This window comes from Rhagoletis pomonella, unplaced genomic scaffold (genome assembly GCF_013731165.1).
Source record: "Rhagoletis pomonella isolate Grant_MI unplaced genomic scaffold, Rhpom_1.0 Rhpom_scaffold_00683, whole genome shotgun sequence".
Classification (NCBI taxonomy): Eukaryota; Metazoa; Arthropoda; class Insecta; order Diptera; family Tephritidae; genus Rhagoletis; species Rhagoletis pomonella.
In genome coordinates, this window is record NW_023459237.1 from 36,591 (window position 1) to 38,111 (window position 1,521).

At 32.9% G+C, this 1,521-nt stretch overlaps 1 protein-coding gene across 1 annotated transcript; it reads left to right on the forward strand.

Moving 5' to 3' along the window:
• The first annotated feature begins 270 nt into the window (after window positions 1-270).
• LOC118751407 lies at window positions 271-1,290 on the forward strand. Its single transcript, XM_036486230.1, has 3 exons — window positions 271-825; window positions 893-967; window positions 1,026-1,290. The coding sequence occupies exons 1-3, from the start codon at window positions 645-647 to the stop codon at window positions 1,232-1,234; spliced, it is 465 nt and encodes a 154-aa protein (XP_036342123.1). The 5' UTR covers window positions 271-644; the 3' UTR covers window positions 1,235-1,290.
• The last annotated feature ends 231 nt before the right edge of the window (window positions 1,291-1,521 follow it).

Below are 1,521 nucleotides of genomic sequence, written 5' to 3' on the forward strand. Positions count from 1 at the left end.
ATTAGAAGTAGCTAGTGTAAGGGCCCAACACTTAATAAATAAACAAAAAGAAAAGAAAAAGAATATAATTTTAAAATAGGAGATTTAGTTTTATTAAAAAATGAATCAGGACATAAGTTAGAACCTCAGTATAAAGGTCCATTTACCATAAGAGATATACTTTTAAGAAGAAATGTACAAATAATAGACAATAAAACCAATAAAAACCAAATAGTTCATAAGAATAGACTTAAAAATTACAATAATTAAAGAAATAATAATAAAAGGAAAAACAAGAAAACAAAAAGAAACTGATAAAAGTCAAAAACAATATTGGTAAAGAATGTCCATAAAACTACAGTCATATGAACATTCTTATTAAAAAGGGAGGTGTAGTGTGACTTTTAAAGAACAAACAAGTCGAAGCAAACTAACCCAAATCATTTCACAATTCAACTCGCACAAATAAATATCAAATATCATTATCAAAAGACCTTGATGGCATTCTTTGTCACTTCAGTTCATTACTACTTAAACCATTTCACTTTCAATGCCAAGACCACCCAATGCCTAATTGCCGACAAAGCAGTATTTGTCATCAACGGCATGGTCACCGCTTCTTCCCCCAAGCTCCAACCATTTCAACACCAATGATTACAAAGTAAATGGAAAGGGTAAGTATCTTCGCTATGGAATTTCGCCGACTTTGCTGCTGCGACCTCATATATGTACATCTAGGAATATCCGGGCAATGCAGTAGTACCTATATGCCGAGCCATGATGTGCAGTCAGTGCCATCGCAATGCCCACCAACCGAGCTTACACTACACGCAGATTTTGCTTGGGGTAAGGCTTTTTTGAGATAATGTTCGCTTGTTGTTTTTAAATAGCTAAATACAATATTTTATTTCAGGGTCCGATCAGGATATAGCTATTCCGAAAGAACTACTTTTATCTGAAGGTTTTGGTCGTAGTAAGTTACTTTTAGGTATAGTATTCTTCTAACGGAATTATGGGATTTTGCTAAATATGATTTCTAATTCCAGAGATCGGCAAACGTTTGTTTAACGAACCGCGTTATATAAACGAAGTTTGTGTAGATGATGTTGCCACACCTCGTCGCGCTAAACGAGTTATAGATATGATGAAGAATGCACTACAAAAAAAAAATAATAGAATTATAAAGAAACTACAAGATAATAAAAGATGTTTATGGAAGAAGGTGAAGTACGCAGAAGAACTAATAATGCATTAGTATTAAATTAAAATATTAGTAAATAAGTACTTGGCTATCTTTAATTTAGTTTTATATGAACTTATAGTCATTTACAGGTCTATTCTGCGCTGGTAATAAGAAGTTTGTAACCGGTAAATAAAGTGTCTGTCAATTTTTAAACCCTTTTCGCATTCTGTGTACTCTTGTAACCGGTAAATTTTGTTACCATCTCATAAGCTGGTAACAAAATATTGCCCCGTGAAATATGCAATACCAGAATTTGCACAATTCTTCATAGCTGAATTGCTGAATATTTTACCTGCATC

What these genes read in the sequence shown, in the direction of transcription:
- LOC118751407 (XM_036486230.1), top strand. Translation starts at nt 645, where the DNA reads ATGGAAAGGGTAAGTATCTTCGCTATGGAATTTCGCCGACTTTGCTGC. An exon ending in ACACGCAGATTTTGCTTGGG is followed by an intron (nt 826 to 892) that starts GTAAGGCTTTTT and finishes ATTTTATTTCAG; the next exon opens with GGTCCGATCAGGATATAGCT. An exon ending in TCGTAGTAAGTTACTTTTAG is followed by an intron (nt 968 to 1,025) that starts GTATAGTATTCT and finishes TTCTAATTCCAG; the next exon opens with AGATCGGCAAACGTTTGTTT.